Here is a 23,236-nt window from a genome sequence, read left to right as displayed (position 1 = left end):
GGACCTTTATGGGAAAAAACAGTTCTGACCATTCACCTTTGGACTTTCTGGATGTTATGCAGCTTTAAACAGTTTTTTTGTACATTGACCTAAAAATATTTCACATTTTCTCAAATTTAGCCCCTAGCCCAGTGGCGTGTGGAGGATGCTTTCTTTTGGTTTTTTGTACAAGTCCATTATAAATTCCTTTATCAGTTCCAGTTGACATTTAAATAGCTTTCAGGTTAAACCCATTAAAATCTGGAATCTGATTTATCACAACATATGATATGAAAAAGTAGGCCTGCATAAAAATATATAATATAAAAAGTCACATATTTTGCTTATAAATGCAACAACATAATAACAAAATACTAAAAATGGCTGTTGTGCTATTTGTAGCATATACAGTATTTTCCTTAAATCAGTTTATTATCATCAAATTTGTATAGGCTATGTACATATATGCCCAAAAAATTAACATTATATATGTTAGTTGCTGTTTCAGATTTTTGTACGGGAAGGCATATGAAATACCTTTTAACTTACACTGTAAATAAGCAATGAAATACTTATAAGTTGATATTAACACTATTTATTAAATCAAGTCAAATCAAAGACTCATCAAGTGTATGCATTGTTTTATAATTATTAATTTTTCATTGCCACAAAAACAATGCCTATTTCAACAAGCATATTTCATGTGTATTTCATCTTATTTTTGGATCATCCGTTATCTCCTCCTTGGTAAACAACACAGGATTTGTGATGGCACGTATCTGTACCTTTAAGAGTGAGTGCTCACTAAAAAGCATGTCACTCACATACCATTTCAGATTTCATGTAATTTTAAGTTAATTTTGATTTGGATGTGACCAGAAATGTGGTTGTCTGTGTCAGTTGAAGTTTCTGCACTTCCATCAGTTCATCCCATTCATAGTGATCTGCGGAGACACACTGTGAGGATGAGGGCATGAGAGGCGGGCACTATCGCTTTGATTGATTGACAGCGTATTGAACGAATCAGCACTAATCGGAGCCAATTGTCTCCCCTCACGTGACATACTTTGCTGTTCTCTAGCTCCCCCACCTGTTTCACTGGGTACTGCATCTTTCCCACAAAAGACCTGAAGTGGGACACCCACATAGACTCCATTGTGAAGAAGGCTCAGCTGAGGTTGTACTTCCTTCACCAGCTGAGGAAGTTCAACCTGCTACTGGAGCTGTTGACTCAGTTCTACTCAGCCGTCATTGAGTCTATCCTGTTCACATCTATAAATATCTGGTTTGGTTCAGCCACCAAATCAGACAGAAGGAAACTACAATGGACAGTCAGGACTGCTGAGAGGATTATTGGTACCTCCCTGCCCACCCTCCAAGACCTGTACGTCTCCAGAGTGAGGAAATGTGCAGGTAGAATCACACTGGACCCCACACACCCTGCCCACTCCCTATTTGAACTGTTGCCCTCTGGCTGGCGCTACAGAGCACTCAGTGCCAGGACAACCAGGCACAAGGACAGTTTTAACCTCAGACCATTTACCACATGAACAATTAAACTGCCTTCAGGACTCCCCTACAGTGCAATAATGTATAAATATGTCATGTACATATGTAAATTCACTCATATTTAATTAAATAACTGTACATACCCCTACCTTGCACATATATTAACACTTGCACATGTACATACGCCATTCTATGTTATATGTCCTATTTTTTTGTATGTCTATTTATACTCTTACCTTGTTTTATATTCTGTGTCTCACTGTAATGTTCACTTGCTTGCTTGTTTCTCCTATCACCAAAAAAAAAAAAAAAAAAAAAAAAAGAATTCCTTGTGTATGTGAGCACACTTGACAATGAAGCTCATTCTGATTCTGATTCTAAATATGTTTATTAACATGATTTTTTATGAAAGGAAAGGGTACAATGAGGCTAAAGGCCCCCCAATGGTAAAAGACCCATTGGATGCCCCGAGAACATTAGATGGCAGAAAGAACTGTTACAGCACCTTCCTAAACTCCTGTAATACTGCAACAAATTGTTCAAAATAAGGAATGTATTTATTGCAATTGACATGCAAAGTGGGCTCATTTTTTCTCCCCAATTTTGAATGCCCAATTCCCAATGCACTCTAAGTCCTCGTGGTGGCGTAGTGATTCGCCTCAATCTGGGTGGCAGAAGACGAATCTCAGTCGCCCCCGCGTCTGAGACCGTCAATCTGCGCATCTTATCACGTGGCTTGTTGAGTGCGTTACCGTGGAGACCTAGTGCATGTGGAGGCTCACGCTATTCTCCATGGCATCCATGCACAACTCACCACGTGCCCCACCGAGAGTGAGAACCACATTATAGCAACCACAAGGAGTCACTCAGCATGCCCTGGATTCGAACTTGCGACTCCAGGTGTGGTAGTCAGTGCCTTTGCTTGCTGAGCTACCCAGGCCCCCTTACATTCTGATTATTAATGAATTAACATACATTTAAAATAATATTCTTTTAAAATTCATTAATAATCAGAATGTAGCAATTTATCATTTTAAAATGTACATTATTATACACTTTGGGACCACAACAAAACAGATTTTCGTTAAGGGGGTCTTTAGTGGCGCTGTACAGTAATCAAGAATTTATGCTTTTTTAATGATTTTCAATACGGGTCAAAAATGACCCGAAGGACAAAAGGAGGGTGCAGTTTCTTAAGGCAATAAGAAGGGTAAGGAAGTTATTTTTGTAACAGTGCTGAAATGTTTTCCTGATTCTAATGCCTCTTATTCTCTCTCTCGGTTTCTTTTGGAAGTCCAGAGCTGTTTTGAAATGTTTTGATGTGAATCCTTTGTGTATGTTTGCTACTACACTGCACAGTAAACTGTGATTACAATCTTTCCTCCAGTGCGCCTGCGATCACTGGCAGTACACAAACCAACCAATGACCCCACAACACAGACGAAAGGAACTCCACATTCTGCCCGGCAATGAACATGATGCACACGTCTTTAATTTATGAACAATTCCGCTTCGGTTCCATTTCTTTCGTTGAGCCAAACTGCATTCGCTTTGCTCCATATGGAATGTATTAGTCTGCTGGCTCAAGTATTGCATAACCGTAGATGAAGGACTCAACAAAGAGAGGAAACAGAGGGCTGTAAGAGCCAGAGCTGTTAAGACATCATGTATTAAGATGTAGAGAGCAGCGGCCACAAGATGACACTGACATCAAATTCCTTCTGTCCTTTCCACTGTCTGTTCTCCATCTGTGATCGCTCTCTTGCATTCTGTCCTTCTGTCATACCGTCTTTCATTCAAGAAAGTCTAGGACTGATCTGAGAGATGTGTTAATCCTATAAAATATTGTACCTGTCAATCTACATCTGGGTCTTTAAATAATGATAACTGGTCAGAGGACATAGTTAATTTTTTCTAGATGAATTGTTCCCGAGTTAACCTGATCCCTGTTCTTGATGCTGTGCGCCTTGAGACATGGTGTGAATAATTTATTGCGGGGATATATAGGCAAGTTTATTCTGGCTTGAGGCAGCAGGGCAGCACAGTCAGAATTTCCATCAAACTGGAACAGAAGCGAACAGCAGTCATAAGAGCAACGACTAACCGCTCTCTCAAACAACAGCATACTCGTTCAGCCGCCAGCCGTTCCCGGCTCATTCTTTCCACTAGAAGACCTTTGGGGGACTCCGCGAAATATCATAATGCACAGCAGTTTCGGGGGGCCCAGTGGAAACAAAGAAAGCTTAGAACAGACTGAAGAAAGAGACAGAGAAAGAGAAATTGTTTCTTTGTGCCTCTAAAATTGTGGTGCTCAACTAGTCGGTCGTGACCTTAAAATGAATTTGAAATCTACAGAGCAAAACATACAGAGCAATTAGTGCACTCTGATTCCCGAACAAATGACTTTGAGTTGTTTTTTAATCTACAGTGCAAAACATTCCTTATGTCTAGTGTGGCCTGATTCTCCCGAATGAATGACTCTTACCAGCCAGTTCTTATAAAAGTTCCTTTTTCTTTCTTTCTTTCTTTCTTTTCTTTTCTTTTTTTTTTTTTTTTTACTGAATTTCATCCTTCATTAAGATGAACATTATAGTGATCAATTATAAAAAGTGGTATTTCCTAAAAATGAATGAATAAATAAAATTCTTTAACACACCATTCTAAAAAATCTGTTCTGTTTAAATATGAAATCATGTCATCATTTGGCAACAGACTGCTGAGGGCAGCAAATAAAATTATATATACAATAAAAATTCCCAAATATTCAAATAATAATAATTAAAAAAAAAAAAAAAGAATATAAAAGAATCATTAAATGGAAGCATTAAGGAACAGGAACCGTTAAAGGGATAGTTCACCCAAAAATGAAAATTCTCTCATCATTTCCTCACCCTCATACCATCCCAGATATTTATGTCTTTCTTCCTTCAGCAGGGCACAAATGTAGATTTTTAGAAGAATATTTCAGCTCTGTAGGTCCATTCAATGCAAGTGAATGGTGATCAGATCTTTGTAGCTCCAAAAATTACATAAAGGAAACATAGATGTAATCCATAAGACTCCAGTAGTTAAATCTATATATTCAGAAGCAATATAATAGGTGTGGGTGAGAAACAGATCAAAATGTAAGTCCTTTTTTAGTCTAAATCTCCATTTTAACTTTCACTTTCAGATGTGAAAGTGAAACTACACAGGCATTACATGTGACTTTCAGATGTTAAAGTGAAAGTGGATATTTAGAGTAAAATGACTTCAATTTTGATCTGTTTCTCACCCACACCTGTTATATTGCTTCTGAAGACATGGATTAAACCACTGGAGTCGTATTAATTACTTTTATGTTTCCTATATGTGATTTTTGGGGCTACAAAGGTCTAATCACTATTCAATTGCATTGCATGGACCTACAGAACTGAGATATTCTTCTAAAAGTCTTTGTTTGTGTTCAGCAGATGAAAGAAAATCATACACATATGGGATGGCATGAGGGTGAGTATATGATAAGAGAATTTTCATTTTTGGGTGAACTATCCCTTTAAGAGAAATCGGAACTGGAATTGTTCAACTGCTTATGATCCCCATACCTATAGACAGCAGAGGAAAAACAATGCTAAATGCTAATAATAAAAAGCTACTAACAATATACAGTAATCATGAAGGCCATACTCTTGTATGCGCAAATTCATCTGTCATTAAGTTAGCCAGCCAAATTATACAAATGCCAACATGGACAGGCTATATAACATGCCCTCACCCTCGAAAACCATAAATAAAACTGTAGAAGGTAAAATAAAAACATGACCCAGGTGACATTAATGTACAATCTGGGTCCTACAGCAAAACCAGTTGAGTAACATTGCATTAGAAGACCTTTGGACCACTACACTAAATGTAATGCACAGTAGTTTTGAGGAGCCCAGTGGAAACAAAGAGAGCTTTAGACCAGAAGAAAAAGGATGAAAACAGAAACTGTGAACACGTGTCTCATCACAGGCACAAGAAGGTGCCATGATCAAGGCGCGCCTCAATAGCTGTTATTCTGTGAACGGCTTGTAATTAAGATGCAGAAAATGCTATTTTATGCATGACTGTTCTTCAACGATACAACGAGTGCTACACAGGGATTCTGGTAGTCTCTGTGAAACCATAACATGAGGCTATTCGCCCTTTTAATTAAAGCCAATGAAAGCTCCTTGGTTCCACTGTGGCTCTTTTATCGTGAGAAAAATTAACTCTCATTTCTAGAACACAAAGTACCAACAAACAACACAAACATCCTGTAATCATTAGCTTCTCTCTGTTTCCTATACAAATGAGAGGGATGAAAATGAAAATTCAGTCATTATTTACGAACCCTCCTATTGTTCCAAACACATTTGACTTTCTTTTTTTCTATGGAGCACAAAGTAAAATTGCTGCTTGAGCATTCAATGAAAGCAAATAGTAACCAGGGGCTGTCAAGCTCCAAAAAGGACAAAAAAGCACCATGAAAGTAGTCCATATGACTTGTGCTTCTGAAGCCATACAATAGCTTTGGAACAACATGAGGGTGAGTAAATGATGACAGAATTGTTATTTTTGTGTAAACTATTCATTTACAAGAGAATACGTGTGCATGCATGCATATGTTGGCACTCACTTCCTCCCAACTGAAGATGACAAGTCCTTCCTCTTCCTCCACATATCTGATGTCTCCATGCTGAGGTGCCTCCTCCATCATAAACGCAATGTTAACAGACCTGTAGAAAGGGTGTGTGATATTCAGAATCTCCTGGGTCAATGCCACGGATCCGCCCTCCCTGACTGTGAGGTTGAGCACCTGGACAGGTATGATGCGTGGAACGATGTCCACCTGCACCTCCAGACCTTCTACAGCGGTGAAGCCGTTACTGACGTCAACGGTGAAGTGGTCCCGGCCCTGAAGGGATGCGGAGACGTACAGAATTCTGGCCATGTTTATGTCTTCCTGCGTAAAGGATTGAATATAGTCCAGGACAGGTGACACCGTGCTGTCGGAGTCGTCGCTGAGTTTGACGACGTGACCCAAACGTGGGAACTCTTGAATGGAGTACACCATATCTTTGGGAAGGATGTCGCTCTGTTCCACCTGATAGGATGAAAAGAAAGCCATCAAAAGATGCAGGAATATATTACCTTGTTATGGAAACCAAAAAAAAAAAAAGGCCTAAAGAAACCGTAGTGTTGCACAGGTACAGCTTGATAATAACGACCTCAATAACAGCATGCTGACTTTGAGAATGTGGTAATTTCATTCACTAATGTATTAAAGGAATGGTTGACCTACAAATGAAAATTCTGTCATCATTTACATGTCATTCCAAACCAGTTTTTTTTCAACAACACAACACAAAAGGAGATGTTACACAGAATAGTCATGTTGCTTTCCCAAATAATGAAAGTGAAGGAGACTGTCAAGACATGATGCACCAGGTTGGTTATGGAACTAGTGACTTGTGATGTCATTGGACACCTTACCAAAATGTCTTGATTTCAAATTTGAATGTCCTAACAAAAAGCTATCATATGGCTTCATAACAGTTGGGATATAGTGCATGAGCCGTAATATTATTATTTATTTTAATATTAATAAATAATTTTGATATTAATAAATAAAAATATTATTTATTTTGAGTTTGACAGCCCCAGTCTCCATTCACTTTCACTGTAGGCTGCTGGGACACTCTGCCTAACTCCTTTTGTGTTCCACGGAGGAAATAAAGTCATACGGGTTTGTAACAACATGACGGTGAGTAAATGACAAAATTATAATTTTTTATTTTTTTGGGGTGAACTATACCTTTAAGTATAGCTTAACTCCAAGGGAAATGTTAATACCGTTTTAAAAACATACCAAACTGTTGATACATTTTTTAATGCCCTGAATGGTACTTTGAAGAAACCTGAAGCTGATATCATAAATAACATTTACGCCAAAACCTCTATTAAGCACGTGATACATTTCGGAAATACTTCAGGAAAAGTAGCACAAATATAAATCAGTATCAAATGGCCACAGATGCTGCTTCCTAATGAATCTGAGCAGAGGCCGTTTCCTCTAAGGCAACATTTGGATAATCACTGAAAGTACACACAGTGGAGCATCAAGCATATAGCACATCTAGAGCCACTGAATAAGCTGAACTACATCTGAACAATTTTTTCCTTCTACAATACATTTTGAAACAAAATGCAAAGCAGCTCCTGGATGGATTTATGAGACAATCATTTAGGAGAACTTGGCAACAGTGCTCCTGCGGTTCTGGAACATTCCATGACTGTAATACACAGATGTCGAATACAAATGATCATTAAAGCTGCACTACGTAAGATATTTTTTGGTTACAATAAGCAAAAAAATAATTATGAGTGAGTACATAAAATGTGTAGTATAATACAAACATGAATGTGTAGTGGATAAAACACATAAATAATCATATTCAAATGTGTAATTTAGAGTTTTTTATCTTCCTCAATACAAGCAATATTTCGGTTTAAATGTTTAAACAAACAACATAATATCAACATGAATATAGCATGTTATGACTCCGGTATGCAGGTGAAGATCTCCAAGTGATGATTAGTGATCACAGGCAATGTCCAGGCAACCTCAAACACAACTCACGTAAAATGTTCCTCTGCAAGTTGCTTGCACTTTTAGGTTTCAATCACATATGCCGCTAGAGAGCCTAAATTCCCAAAGTGCAGCTTTAGAGACTGTTGGGGAGTGCCAAGAATGCAAATATTTCTACTATATGTGAGGTTTATGTCATGATTTGCAGAAAAAAATTATAACATATGTATTCTAATGTATTAGCCCACTTGCTCTTTAAGAAAATGTTGGAAGCAAAAGGTGCTTTCTGTCATTTATGACTTTGAGAGCACTTGGGTTACTCAAGAAACAAATATTGGTAAAACAGATTTATCTTAATGTGTTAAGACACAAAAGGTTTAATGTTATGTAATGATACATTTTGCTAATTCCTTTTCTAAGAAGTAACTACATTAGTGTTATCCAAAAATGTACACCTCTTGTGGTGGCTACGTGTAGCACTATGAAGTGATCTTACCTTCAAGTGGTCTTGGTCAATAACAGAGTGCTCTCCATCATAAGCAATGGTCAACTGGTTAAACACAACCACGGGTTCTGACAGGTAACCTTTCTTGAATATTTTTATCCTGAAAGTGCCCTCGACGGACTGACCCTTAGCTTGCACAGCGAAGGTAAAATAATCTTTAGAGTGAAGGCTCTGGTTACTGTGCTCATAGGAGACCACACCTTTCATCAAATCTTCTTGGGTGAACCTCAAAGACTCAATTCCACTAACTATAATCCTACCATTATTGGGAGTAGAAGTCACATCATAAATTATCTCAGCTGGACTTCTGATGTCCATGTTGGACTCTGCACTCAACAGACTGGTGTTGAGTGTCTTGGTGCTGCCATGATCCATGACCACCATGGTATTGTTGACTATACGTAGATAAGGGTCTCCTGCTTGAACCTGAAGCACAGCTGTGGTCTTGTGTAAACCATCAGATACTTGAAGTTGGAATCGCTCACGGTCGGCCCCATGGTGGACGAACAAAACCTTCTTGTCTCTCAGGTCGGCCTGGGTGAAGCGATAAAGAGGTTGCATTGGGTCTTCAGAAGAGACAATGTTTCCTGAAAGAATTCCGACTCTTACATACACCAGTTGGGTGTCATTAAAATCAGAGTCATCATCCTTGAACAGAATGTCATCAGTAGTCAACAAACGCTGGCCATTTCTGAGCACATTAAAAGGTTTGTCGATTACCCTTTTAGGAACATAGTCATTCCTGGATTGTATTGCAATGTTAAACACCCCTCTAAGCAACTCCTGACCTTCATCCTGCCCACCGTCAAACGCAAGGAAGGTGAACTGGTCATAGCTGGTCTCTGATCCATCATGTTTGTAGACCAGCCTGTTCAAAAGTAGATCCTCATTGCTGAAGACTCTAATTGCACCCTCGAACCTTTGCTCACCCGGTGGAGAGTCTCTGATGATACGACCATGTTTGGGATCTTGTGATATCCTGTAGACAAAGTCTGTCGAGGTGGAGGTTTGAACCCAGAGATATTCCTTGTTTAGGATGTTCTCATGCCCTTCCAACACCACAAGCCTTTCATTGGTTAGTACAGGGGCATCGGAATCAGCCTGGATTGTAATTGGATAGGTGTATGCTCTGGAATATTGATCCTCTGCGAATACTTTGAACTGGAACTGATCCTCGACATCAACAGATCTGTGAACACTAGGGCTGTAACTGATGTGACCATTAAAGATGTCTTCCTGGGTGAAAGTATCACCCTCTGACAGCTCTTTGTGAAGCAACATCAAGTTTCCCAGGGCTGGGCGTCTCAGAACGGTATACCTGATTGATCTTGAATCAGTGGTACTTCCCCTCACAACAGCTTCTAGTTCTTCTGGCATAATGACCTTTGGCTGGCCATCTTCAACTTGGAGAGGAACAATTTTAGCCATTCTTACAATAGTGGGCATGATCTTTATGATAAAAGTGTTGTCTGGGAGAGTGACCTGTCCGAGCTGTGCGTTGAAATGAATATACTCTGTCTGTGTGCTCTCAAGCTCCGTTGTGAGTTCAGGAATGTATTTTAGTCGGTTCTGCTCAAGATCAGACTGATGAAATAGCATCACTCTTTTTGGCACCCCATCGTCTGAGATCAACTGCAGTTCTCCTAATCTTAGTGGCTGAGTGACATTGTACACAATGTCTCCAGTTTTTGGAGTTGCAGAAATGGCCAGATTTTGTATTCCAATTAAGGCACTGCTGTCCTGAGTGAGCAAGAGGCCAGTATTGGTCAGTAGATTCATCTGTGGCTGGGTGATTATTAGCTTAAATGTGGTTGAATGGCTAATCAAATCTCCACCTGACACTTGCAGGCTAAGTACAGTCACGGCCCCACCTCTGTGGACATAGTAGATATTTCCTTCTTTCAGTTGTCGGCAGGTGAACTCTCTCAGACTAATTCCTGGCTGCTTAGCATTCTCCAGATATCCAACAGGAGTTGGGTCTGACATAACTGTGACCATGAGTTCATCACACCGATTATCCGAGTCAGAGATTTTGATCAGATTTGGACTCAATCGTGTACGGCCATTAGCTGTGACCAAGATGTCGCCCATACTGAGTTGAGGGATATCGTTGACAGGGATGATCTCTACCGGTAGCACGTATTGCCGTGCAACACTCAAGCACTCCGGGAGACTCGTTCCATGTGCTGTCACCTCCAGTTGAATCTGATCACCATACTTTTCATTGCCGTCATGTAGATACTTGATTTTCTTGTTGACAACATCCAGAAAGGTAAACTTCTTTGTACGTCTTGTGTTGATGTTCATATCGAGCAGCCCATACCAGGGGTTGTTGAGTACAGTAAAGATGATCTGAGATTGTTGAACGCCTGCAGCGTTTAGGTTGAATGTTGGGTTAAGGTTTACAATGTCAATAAAGGACTCCCCTCCCTCAGGAACCAGTAGAGGAGTAATTTCCAGAAGCTTGGAAATATTGCGGAACATCTCTGGCATTTCCTCTGTAGGTAGACAGTGTCTTTCATCAGGATTAACATCAATGTATGTTATTCTTACTGGAGGTGCTGTTGTTGTCTCAAGATCATCATAAGTGGAGTAATCATAATCGCCTTCACATTTCACATGAATGTCTTTAGTTATCAGAGCGTCCTGCAGGCTTCTGTCTTTCTGATTCACCTTGATTTCTCCTAAACATCCAATAAAGGACTCAACTGTGACCTCCTCTTCCACCCGAGTCAAATAATTATCTTGAAACACATCCTTCATCTTCCGTTGAATGCCTCCCAGGTACAAATTTCCCACCAGATCCAACGTCTCTGACACATTTAGAGGGAGAGAAACAAGCTGACTGTCCATATTTATCTGGAACTCATTGGGGTTAATCTGAACTTTGACTCTGTGCCATTGATCATCATCCACTTTGACTTCCACGTTGTCCAGCACATACATCCCACTGCCCAGATCGATTACACCTTTCAGGTACCCCCCCACCATTCCTAATGCTATGAAGTCTGCCTGGTGTCCAGGGTGGAAGAACAGCAGAGCATCTTCAATAGTCGTCTTCATCAGAATCTCCAGGTTGCGAGAACCAGAGCTGGTTCTTGTCCACGTAGGAAAAGAGATGAATGATTCAGGGCTGATGAAGCTGATCGTTTCTCCATCCCCAGCCTCAAACTCGCTGCTACAGGTCTCCTTTGTGTCAAAGCAGATTTTATCCTCTGAAGCCAGAATATCAAAATTATGAGACTCAAATTTAACATTGCTCATGCAGCCTCGCAGAAAGGGTATGGCCGTGCTCAAATACTCCACATCCAGGTCCCTCACGCCTCCAAGGAACACGCCCTGGTCGATGTTCAGGTCTTCATCCAATCCCTCCATTGGGATGAAGGTTGTGTACAAGCTGTCCACAACCATAATGAACTTGGAGTCTGTCAGAGTGAGAGACACATAATGGTCCAGAAGGTTACTGAGCTGCAGACCCATCGAGGAGGACAGAACCTTCTCTCCAGACCCCATGTCAATCCTTGCCTGTAGAAACACATAAAAAAATTATATTACTACACTTAAAAAATACACCGTTAGAAATAAGAAGTTTAAATGAAACTAGATTCAACTAACATTTTACCAAGAAAATGTGGATGCTTGCCCATAGAAAAGTCACTGCCACAGTGCTATGGTTCCTAGGTGGTTGCTTGGGTGTTCTGAATGATTGCTATGTGGTTGCTTACTGGCCCAAATTAAAAAAACAAACACACCCAAGACTCTGTATTATTCTGGTTCCTAGTTATAGCTTGAGTTCCTAGATATATGCTTGCCTTATCAAGTGGAAAAATAAAACAAGTGAAAAATCTCCAATGCATTTATATTTTAGATACATTCTCTAAAAAAATGTCTTAATATCTTGCACAATTTTGCTTCTCTGGTATATTTATCTCTTTGAGATATTCTTACTGGAAAACAAGACAAACATACTGGTTAAGAAAAGGATTGTTTGCAATGCACCACACATGCATCCAGTTGTGAATATGAGATATTAAATATTCTGAAATCCACTTTGTTTGATTAGTCTGCTATTTCAAACACTGTGCAGCCACTTAAAATGAAAATATCACAGATCTCATTTCAGATCTGCAGCCTCCAAAGATGATGAAAAGAGTAAATGTGAATGAAATGAATATGTCGTCGAAAATGCATTTTTAATGACAAACCCTGTCACCAATGAAATAGTCTTGGTACCGTTTCATATTGCAGCATAATGGCTGCAATTTAAGTGTGTGTTTATTTGTGCAGAGTGGGAGCCATTTTCTGGGGAGGCAACAGATGAAGAATTATCTCAGAGTAACATAGTCTAGTTGTGGTATCATTTTCCATGTGTCGAGTCGATCCAGTCACAGTGGAACTGGAAGCACATGTGAGTCATCCCTCTAACCACAATCCAAATGACTGCTTCTCATAGCTCACTGGAGATTTGCTCAATGTGTGGCTCATTCTGGAGGAGGCCTGAAGTCTTGAAGGGCCATGAGAAAATAGTGAAGTGTGTATTTATTTGTACAAACCATACATCAGTCTAGGTTTTAATCTACAGTACAGAGTATATTTTCAATTTATTTATTTATTTATTTATTTTTTGTGAGTGTGGCTTTTCTCAGGAGATAAATCTGAGAAGCTGAAGACTTAAGCTGAAATCTCCATTTGTTCTCCATTTAATCTTATTTCTGTCTAGGAGAAACAGTTGAGATATTAAGGAGATATCTTAAAAAAAAAATTCTTGTGTTTTCTCTTTCATATGGGGAATAGACATGTGTCTCACCTGTAATCTGCCATTGTAGAGCTCCAGTGAGAGGTAATCTCTGTGTCCTGCAGCCAATAGGAGCAGACCGCTTCGTCTGCTGGTTTTAAACTGGAGCGACACTTGAAAACTTGACAGGTCCTGAACGGCATCTATCCGACAGTAGCTGTCCCCAAAATAGGAGTCTGCAAACACACAAGGGGAAAGATTTTTTTAATCTGAAATAACATGTGAATATGGAAGTGGGCAGACAAACGACAGATGGAAGTTCAGATTTAAAACTATTGCAGCTGTCTTGTCAGCTGTTGTGTAGAAAAGACACAGAAAAATGTTCTGGAGAATATTTATATAACTGTTGCTGGATTCCCAGAGTTGCCGCAGTAATATTTGACTCTATGCTAATGCAACCACCTGTCTTGGACTGATAATTTGACTTGTCTCTATTGCTTTCACTACTGTATTAAATCTAATTTGCACACATACTTGTTTACTTTGAAATCTAAATGTGGACATACCATAGACGTCTAGACTCCAACTGAGGATGTTGCCTAAATGCCCTCAAAGGGGCATTTTGTATGATTTAGCTCACTTTTGGTGACAAATTCCTCCCCAAACTATACTGCCCTACAAAGCCGAAATGCAGTAACTACACCAAAACTGCAACTGACAAAATTGGCTTCAAAATCTTTTAATTGTAAAACAAATTGTGGTTTATAAAATAGTCTAACTCTTATTTCTCTGAATCTGATCATAGTTGAGAGAAACCCATCTGTCACAGAACAGATCATAGTCTAAGAGACAACATTTTGTTAAGAACTACATTTTGATAAAATGTGTAACTTTGCAGGGTAGTGTAGCTAAATACGTACACACACAAAACACTCTTCCTGGGCCGGATGTCAAGAAGGTCCTAATCTCATGGAAGAGGTTTCAGGGGCCAAAGTCATATTGTCTATGCCATGGTAACATTATACTATCAGACTCACTGGGAAATCCGTTCAGGGGAATTTGGCAAGAATGGAACATTCTCACAGGAAAAGTGGTCAAACATCACAGTAGTTAGGGTCAGAGGTCTGATGATATCAGCATGTGCCCAGCTGATTCATTTTATGGCTCATGTAATTCCCTCAGCCCAGAAATGAAAGATTATGATCTTTCACAAAGTAACCAAGTTTGCCACAAATAAACAGGTAAGGGTTTTTGCCAAGGGAGTTTGTTATGATTTTGATATAATGCTACATGTATAGGCTAACTGTAGTTACAATGGTGCAACTTTGATTATCATGGTAAGTTTTTGTAAGGCCACTGAAAATACCTCAGAAACAGCACAATGATACATTCACTTGCATTTACCTAATAAACAGCAACAGCATAATAGCAGCTGAAATCATTTAGCAAAATGTACAACCGCTAAGCTAATGGCTAATTGCTAACTCTTAAAAGTCAATTGCAACCAGCCCAGATTTCTTTGTTTGTTCCGCTGTGTTTTCTTTGGTTCACACTCAAAGGAATTACTTTAGAGAGCAGCACTTTAATACTAAACATAAATAATGCTAAAGGCAATTAGATGTGTAGGAAACTTGAAGAGCTATTGGGAGGAAACTATATTCATGCGCCAAAATCTCTCATGAACAGAAACACAATAGCTTCATGTTAATAAAAACTTGGAGTGTATCACACATCAGAAAGTGACAGAAATCTTCACAGTTCTGTAAAAGGTTCTCACAGATACCCACAAAAACATTTAGTCGATGCACTCCAAAACACAAACAAATAAATCTCTTGCAAGGAGCCAAACACAACAGGATGCAGTGCTAAAAGCTAAAGCTCATAATATCTCTCATATAATAATCTATAATGTTGAAAAGGTTATAACATTTAGATCTAAGCTTGAAAATGACTGTCCACACAGATCTGAGATGCTCAGATAGCATCTAAAATAGACAAAGCCCAGAGAAACAAGATTCATAATGAAGCTACATTTTCTATATATATATATATCTCAAATATATTTTGGCTAGGAACTATATATTTTTGCTGAATGGTTTATCTGAGACCTGATAATCTAATTTAGTTTTTTCCTTCAAAACACACTGCAGATGTACTGGGGCCAGGGAGGGAATAAATGGAGTTAACTAGGAATATTCTGCTCAGATAAGTTTTTGTAGGAATGTTCATTGCACCCATGGGAGATAAAATAGGCAACAGGAGCCCAAGGACTCTTAGGTTCAAATCGAGAGAGTTGCCATCTGTCTGCACTGAGCATGCTCAGATCAGAGAAGACACAAGGGCCACAGTGAGTTACCAGCACATATGAATCTGGAACCCATTAAAAGTCTTTGAGGGGATTCTAAATGGGACACATGTGTTGAAGACCCCCAACTATTTCCACAATTCAACATGCACCATACATTTACCCAAGACTCAAGGCTCTTGTCTTTATAGACCAGTCACGCTTCATTGTGTTCTAAAAATGCAGGCGACTTTCCTTTTGTTTGTGAATGAGCATCTTTATTGTGCTGCTTAGTTGATTATGAAACTGCACATCTGTCTCTATAGACCACTTAAGAGGCAACACTGTTTGAAAAGAAAACCAAGAGTGGAAAATTTAGATTTGAATGATAGATGATATATTTATATGCTAGTAACTTAAAGTAACTGGATTTATAGAATCTAATTTGCATTGATGGAAAGATGTCATCTTAATCCACTTTGCATAGTTTCAATAAGTATACTTCCCTGGTGATGGAAAAGAACATGCTTTTGAGAATGTAGTAATACTCGGGCAGTGTTCAGAAAGGAATTCTATTTTACATACTGTATAATGTGCAGTATACAGACTACTGTTTGTAAAAAATAGTGTGCGAGGCAGAACGCATTATGCATTAAGGTTTCAAACAGTAGTCATGTTGTTGTCACATGACTTCACCTTTGAGTATTTCTGTAACTGCTGATCTCCTGGGATTTTCATCCACAACAGTCTTTAGAATTTACTCATAATGATGCCAAAAAACAAAAAACATCCAGTGAGCGGCAGTTCTGTGGACGGAAATGCCTTATTGATGAGAGAGGTCAACAGAGAATGACCAGACTGGTTCGAACTGACAAAGTCTACGGTAACTCAGATAACCACCCTATACAATTGTGGTGAGAAGAATAGCATCTTAGAATGCTATTTTGAGATGTGGGTTGGTGTTGTTTTGGCATAATGAGGGGGACCTAGACAACATTAGGCAGGTGGATAAAGTTGTGGCTGATCGGTGTATATACATATTCTGGCCAACTTTGTTTTCATAGATTCATAGATTTTTCATTAGATTTTTTTTAAAATAAACATTTACACATAGTTATGTGAGTAATTGACATGAAATGTTCAGCATTGTCATCAGTGTCCGGCTGTGTGACACATTATTCATCTGACTATTTTAAACAACATTTTATGATCTTGTATAGCTATATATACATATAATATATTATTATTATACTTGTTTCCACAACCTCATATTAACTAAGACAATAGTTTATTTGCACTTCTAGAAAAAAACTGAAAGGTGATAAAGATCTTTAAAAACTTTGAAGAAATGCTGACTTGTCACAGCACCTAAAATACGCCCTTTCCATTGTATTTTCATGTACATTTTAACCTAACATCTGTATGTTGGGAAAAAAGTTTTCGGACATGTAATTTGTCTGAGCTATAAAGTGCTTATTTTAGTGCTTTCTTGAAAAAATCCACTCATCACATTTACGGTGGTTTTATAAGTTTTAAAGTTATGACTATTTTTGCACTGTGGGGCCCGTTGTCATGACTAGCAGTCAACAGAAATTTATTTTCTTTTTTCTAACACAAAAATTTGAAAATGAGCCGTGTTATGGTGTGGTGTGTTGCTGGCTGTGTTTTGTGGGCCGCTCTGGGCTAGAAAGTCCAGGACCACTTTTTAGTCCCAGTCTGTCCCTGCATATGATGCTGCTATTGCTGTTCAAATCCAGCATCCATCCACCCTCAGAAACTCTGTATGTGTGTGTGTGTCCCTGGGCTTGTGCCAGGGCAGATGGCGCTGTCGTGAGGGCCGCTACAGTCTGTATTTTTAGGGAACTGAGCGGCTCTCTGTCTCCCATCCTGTGGATAAATCAGAAGTGTCCCAGTTCCCCAAAACACTCCCGTTCACTGTCAGACATCCGGAACATTCACACGGAAGGATGAGCAACTACAACAGAGAAAACAACCTGCCATTTAATCTGCAAAATGCAAAAATGCATTTTCATAGTCAGTATTTTTGTCTTCAGTGGCGCCAAAAGGTATTTGGACACTTGAGCCACACTTAAAAATGGATGAATTCTCGATGAATGAATGTATGTCTTTGCATTAAATAACAAAGTATCAGACTAAAAGGAATTTATTTTAATGTTTACTAGGATTTAGACTATAACAATACACATACTATTCAAAATTAAGAGAAGTATTTGGACACTTTCTGGTTGTCAAACAGAGTGGAACATACCCCACTGTTAATGTGATGAACTGCACCTGTGGTTAATCAGCTAGGACACCTGTGTGAAATTAAGGGGAACTGACATCATACTGTACATCCACTAAAAATCAGCTTAATTGCAATGACTAGTCAGGTTAGTTCTGAGAAAAGGTCTACCATTATTTGTTTGTAGATGCCACTTGGTTTCATCTAAATAAATCCATACATCTTTAAGTGTGACTTAAGTATCAAAATACTTCTTGGGGCAACTATATCTAAACATAAGAAGCAAACATGTGTAGGAGAAAGCTTTATTTCCTACCCCATTGGCAAATAGTTTTTTCTTGTTTTAAGCATAAACCTTACCAAATTTAGTTAGATTTATGCTTAAAAAGAAGAAAAGCTATTAGCCAGTGAGGTAAGAAAAATAAATATAATATATTCAAGATACATTCTTTGAAAATAAGTTATCTTATTATGTTACCTAACCCTAACCCTACCTAACCCTATGCAGTTTTGCTTCCCAGGTGAATATATCTTGTTTTTTAAGGATATTTAGATATTGTTTACTGGAAAACACAAAAATACAAAAATACTGGTTAAAAAAAAAACTTCGGTAGATCTCAAACACAGGATGTTTTCTTGGGTCTTTGCTGCAAAATCAGACCAAAGAATCCAGAATAAAGAATGTTGGGAGAACTTTTATAGCACAGCTATGTTCTGTCTAGACAGGGTTTCTGTGAAGGTGACCTTAACTCGCTTGCCCATTGCTTGGTCGTGTTAAGCTCCTGGATGATTTGCTGTCCTCGGCTGCAGTCATAAGTAATAAATGGATCTATCAGCAGATGAGCTCTGTGCCAGTAAATCGGACCTGGACTCGATCCACTCAGTGTGTGTGCGAGCTGCACCATGCACCTGTTTTGATAATCTGACTCTGTCTGAGAGATGAATTTTTACCTGGGTACAACATCCACAAATGGAAGATTTTAATTGCAATGGAAGCTGCATTTCCACCAAGAGGTACCATGGTATTACTATATAAGCATACCATGGCTATACGGACACTACCATGAAAGTAATATCATGATATTCTTATAAGTACCATTTAAAGTCAACTTGAAACGGCATTCATAACCCATTTTACTGCTGTAATGTGAAGTTTTGTAGATGAAAACAGGATTTTTTTAATGAAAAAAGTACAGTGGGGCTTGATTGTTTCCATCGAAAGTAGAGTGCAACAGTGCCCATCCTTTTTCAACCATCTTGGTTTCATAAAAATCCTTCATAAAAGAGTTCTAAGCCATGAACCAAACCACCAGCTCTGAGGTGAATCACAACATTACAAAATTAGTTTTTAAGTATTTGAAAATTCAGACAAAAAGACAAAGGTACAAGACTATGTACTTACCATCTTTAATGATGGAACGAACTACAATCCCATGAAGCATTGCGAATGATGTGATCAAATTAAAAAAATGTGATACAAATAAAAATAATGGAAAAATGTAAAACTATTGATTTAAAGCTGTTGATTATAAGTATAGAAAATACAATTTTAAGTTCATTGCAAAATATTCAGATATACACAAATATATAAGAGGTTTAAGACTGTAGCCGACTCGGTTGCATCATTTATAGTGCGTCGAGAGTGCATGGTCATTGTAGAGCTCTTTTGTCATGCTTTGTTGGCCATGATTCTATGATTGATGGATAGACTCCCTTCAGCATCATGGGTAGCATAGTTCTTTATCAGGAATTCTGCCTGGAAACACGATTTTAACAAAAAATTAAGTTGAAATAACGTGGACTGATGGCTTCAGCTGAAGCATATACTGTCACTAAACAACCTCGGAGCTCAAGGTAGGACTGTCTTTAAAGGTTTATAAGTTATTGTTAATAATCAATTCCCCAATGGAGAAAATGAATGGGATTTTTACTTATTAAACCAGACTGTTGTGCTCAGTTGATTGGATCATGAAAACTGGGCGTTAAACACCAGAATGGAGTCAGACAGTTGTAGGGGAGGAGTTAAAAAAAGAGGGCTTGATGACATCTGTGGAAAAGGAGTGGAGAAAATTAGGACCATTTGATGAAACCATTTGAGTCGTGCACTATAAGAAATGTAATGTATTGAGTAAGTAAATAGGGTCAGTTTTAATTTCATGTTGACTTTACGTATAATGGTATATAAAAGTAACATGGTATTACCATCCTCACTTAACCATGGTACCATCAATCCTTTTTAGAAAGTGACTTGTGTTCATGTTCTATCTGTGCTGCCCAAAACAAAACAAATTATGAATTGAAAATATACATTTTTTACACAAGTCCAGGGTAGGTTTGCACCAGCTGTGCTTAAGGTCTCACGTAAGTTGGGACGTAAAGTTCACACTAAGGGCTTAGTAACTACTAGTTAGTTTGTAACTAAGTCAGTGCTTAATGTGGTTGCACCACCTGTTCTTAAGGCGAAACTTAACTAGTAGGTCGTAAGCTCTCCGTAAAGTAATGCGTAGTCGCATAATATGACGTTTACCTGTATTTATCCAATAAGCAGACTTCAGATTTGTACACAGAAGTATTAAAAAGCCGTCAGTTTCAGACTGATCTTGTTACGGTTGATGTTCAAACCTTGTTTGCTCATGTAACTGTCAGCAGTAATAAATTAAATCCCCATTAAAATACGATACGTAATAAAAGTAGATTTAATAAATAGTATATTTGCCCTGTGTAAATAACAATATATAGGAACTGTATCTAAAATAATAAGGGGTGATAGATAAATACTAATACAACAGGCTGGAAAAAATAGATATTTATTCATTTTATTATCCTATATATATTTTGAATGTGTTGAAACTTGACACTGGGCGACGCACCCTGAAAACTGCACCGTTAGAACGGTTTCATGCTGAAGAGCCGCTTAAAAGTACGTTTTTGTTTTCTCTCTCGTAAATGTAAACGAGTGTAAATGTCAACATTATACTGTATGTCGAAAGGATTGATGCAAAACATGAGCTCATTGATGTCATAAAATATCAGTCTGCTTTTTCATTCCAACCGTTGCTCCTGGTCGGAGGCTGCTGTATATATTTAGTTTATACGTAGGGTTACATCCTACCTAAGTTTAATGGTGCAACCCTAAAATATTTAATAGTGTGTAAATTGTGATTAATGCCCATTTCCGCCACAACTAGGCTAAGTTGTAACTTACGTATAGCTGGTGCAACCGGCCCCAGGTCTAAAATACATAGCAAATATCTTGGCACAAATGGTCTCCATGGTTACAGCAAGTGACCATTTCCATTGCTAAACAAACCACTGAGCTGCCGTTAAATTAAACATAGTAAAAAGCCACTCTGCTACTGATTTGTTCCTCTTGTTATGTAGTGGCTGTATGAGAGAGAGAAAGGGATGGTTGTAATTAGATCAATCTTAAATCTATGTTTACTGGAGTCTCTATATAGACTCTAAGCTATTTGTGGGCATCTTTGTTGCTATGGAAGTTCAAAAACAGCCTATGCATTGATCAAAGTCTTTCAAGATATTTCAAGGAAATATTATTTTATGGGAAAATGAAGGATGAGGAAATATCAGTTAACAAGTATGTTTTTCCAAGGAGCCGTATGTGAAAAAAGAGGGAAAAAATATCTCCTAGTCAAAATTTCAAGATAGTTTAAATAATAATAATAAAAATGAAATGAAATGTCATGATTTACCCCCTTAGCAAAGGAGATGTTAGGCAGATTATTAGAATAATTTATATGCTAAATTTAGGGGATGCATGATGAAATGTTAGCATTGCAGGCTAATCAGTTAGCATGCTAACTGTTAAGACAAAAAGAAACATTTACTTTGACAATTTGTTGCTTTGGTTATATCATGTGATATGTCATATGTAGCTTACACAACATTAATTTATGTATTTCGCTGATAAGAAAACATATATCAGAATATCGTAGGATTTACTATCAGGCACAAAACTGGATACCCAAAACAACTTCAGTCAAAGAAATAGCTTTTGGGGCCTAGTGGGACAGCTCTTAATGACACTGTCTTTTTTTACAGAACAACTGAAAAGGTTTAGGAAAGCAGTTAGGAAGATCTGGGTTTATTCCATGTGCTCAGCTAAAGCTATTGTTTCTCAGGGGTAATGGGGAAAAAAGCTGCTTGTGTTTTTTGTAAGACCCAGAGCAGTTTAACTAAACTCAGATTTGCTGTTGACCCACAGAGAGACTCAGTTCTACTCCCTTCCCTCACATTTCACACAGATAGCGCTCTTCTCTCTCTCTTAAACACACAAATGCTGCTCAGAGGGAATTACTGCACCATTTCCACAGCATGAAAATGACACTGATATTAATTAAACCATCCCCAACCTTTAAATACAAACAGCATGAACACACATACAATCAAGCATGCCAGCACTGTGTGAAAAATAATGACTCTGCGCTTGTAAAATAGCATAATTGTATATATGCCCAAAATACAGTGAACACAAACAAAGAGATGAGATAGAAGATTACAGGAGGCAATGAAGAGTCCTTTGCTGTCTCTGTTCAGTGAAAGCGACGGTACCAAAAAGACCTGGTTCAACTGTTCGAAGCGCCATTTCTAATACCAAAATCATTATTCGGTTATTCTACACGTACAAGTCTTCAACTCGACCTGAACTTCTGACAAACATTCGGGTTTTCTGTCCAGGTTTGGGTCAGTTTTTCCAAGTACAGGGCGAGTTAGGGGCTGTTAAAATATGCTTTTGTGTGCGTCTGCACTGTTTTTCTGTATACTGTTTAACACGCATTGGATCTTTGACTGTTGTGCTGAATCTCACAGTTTTTTCTTTCAGCGTCTCACGCAGGATCGCCGCATTTTAGACGAACTGCATCCAGCTACCTGTTGCTCGTGCACACACTCCATAGGGACGTGAGCGAGCGAGCAAGCATCAGACAAAACAATGACGTAACGTACAAAGAGACTGAATGTGATCTACCGGCATCATGCTGACAGATGAGGTAGCATAATAAAAATTACACAGCTATGATTGTTTTACTACAAACTTTGAGACTAAACTAAAACTACTTATCAGATAACATAGCATACTGATACACACATACAGCTACATACTACCGAACTATACCAGTTTACAGTTATGTTGCACTATTGTATGTTTTGTATGTCATTTGTTGAACTACAAATAAGAAACCAGCATATTTGCTTAAATTTATCCTGTATGCCTGACTTTTAAAATAAAGAGAAGATCGTTGAAATTATTAGAAAGTTATGAAGCAAGGTAGCTTGCAATTCATCAGCGTTAGCAGGCAAGATCGAGTTAGCTAAAATTACACAGATCAATCCTTATGGCACTATATTTCACATGCTTTGCAGTTATGTAA

At 38.3% G+C, this 23,236-nt stretch overlaps 1 protein-coding gene across 1 annotated transcript in view; it reads right to left on the bottom strand.

Moving 5' to 3' along the window:
• Positions 1-23,236, bottom strand: part of LOC127437702 (chondroitin sulfate proteoglycan 4-like) — a 67,912-nt gene that overhangs the window by 17,131 nt on the left and 27,545 nt on the right. The window contains exons 2-4 of the mRNA XM_051692786.1: positions 13,393-13,556; positions 8,577-12,110; positions 6,128-6,595 (exon numbers count right to left, since the gene is read on the bottom strand). Coding sequence (XP_051548746.1) covers positions 6,128-6,595; positions 8,577-12,110; positions 13,393-13,556 — 4,166 coding nt within the window. The remainder of the gene's footprint in view (positions 1-6,127; positions 6,596-8,576; positions 12,111-13,392; positions 13,557-23,236) is intronic.

Source organism: Myxocyprinus asiaticus, chromosome 48 (genome assembly GCF_019703515.2).
Source record: "Myxocyprinus asiaticus isolate MX2 ecotype Aquarium Trade chromosome 48, UBuf_Myxa_2, whole genome shotgun sequence".
Lineage (NCBI taxonomy): Eukaryota > Metazoa > Chordata > Actinopteri > Cypriniformes > Catostomidae > Myxocyprinus > Myxocyprinus asiaticus.
Note: the sequence above shows the minus strand (reverse complement) of the source record. Positions and strands in the feature narration are given on the sequence as shown.